This window comes from Saimiri boliviensis, chromosome 19 (genome assembly GCF_048565385.1).
Source record: "Saimiri boliviensis isolate mSaiBol1 chromosome 19, mSaiBol1.pri, whole genome shotgun sequence".
NCBI lineage: Eukaryota > Metazoa > Chordata > Mammalia > Primates > Cebidae > Saimiri > Saimiri boliviensis.
In genome coordinates, this window is record NC_133467.1 from 32936514 (window position 1) to 32937458 (window position 945).

The 945-nt window shown below is 46.9% G+C and overlaps 1 protein-coding gene across 1 annotated transcript; it reads left to right on the forward strand.

Annotated features, from left to right (window-relative positions):
• Nucleotides 1-945, forward strand: LOC101047189 (olfactory receptor 10T2-like). The gene has a single exon (XM_003937890.2). The coding sequence runs from the start codon at nt 1-3 to the stop codon at nt 943-945; it is 945 nt and encodes a 314-aa protein (XP_003937939.1).

Consider the following 945-nt stretch of genomic DNA (forward strand, 5'->3'; position numbering starts at 1 on the left):
ATGAAGAGACAGAACCAGAGCGTGATTACCGAGTTCATCCTTACAGGCTTCTCAAACCTGGGGGATCTGCAGCTCCTTTTCTTCTTTATCTTCCTTTTAGTCTACTTGACCACTCTGATGGCCAACACCACCATCATGACGGTCATTCGCCTGGACAGGGCTTTGCACACTCCTATGTACTTCTTCCTCTTTGTCCTTTCATGCTCCGAAACGTGCTACACTTTGGTCATTGTACCCAAAATGCTAACCAACCTGCTATCCGCAATTCCAACTATTTCTTTCTCTGGGTGTGCAGTCCAGCTCTATTTCTTTGTGGGTTTGGCTTGTACCAACTGTTTTCTCATTGCCGTGATGGGCTATGATCGTTATGTTGCCATCTGCAACCCTCTTAACTACACACTCATTGTCAGCCGAGCCACCTGCATGCAGCTGATTCTAGCCTCCAGCTTTTGTGGCTTCCTGATCTCTGTGGTTGTCAATATCCTGGTGTTCAGTGTGCCCTTCTGTGCTGCCAATAGGATCAATCACTTTTTCTGTGACATTTCCCCTGTCATAAAACTGGGCTGCACAGATACCAACCTGAGGGAGATGGTCATCTTTTTCCTCAGCATTCTGGTATTGCTGGTTCCCCTTGTGTTGATATTCGTCTCCTATGTCTTCATAGTTTCCACCATCCTCAAGATCTCCTCGGTGGAAGGGCAGCATAAAGCCTTCGCCACCTGTGCTTCGCACCTCACGGTGGTCATTGTCCACTATGGCTGTGCTTCCTTCATCTACTTGAGGCCCACATCCCTGTACTCTTCAGATAAGGACAGGCTCGTGGCAGTGACTTATACTGTGATTACCCCACTACTCAACCCTCTTGTCTACACACTGAGAAATAAAGAAGTAAAGATGGCTCTGAGAAAGGTTCTGAGTAGATACTCATATTCCAAAACTGTATGA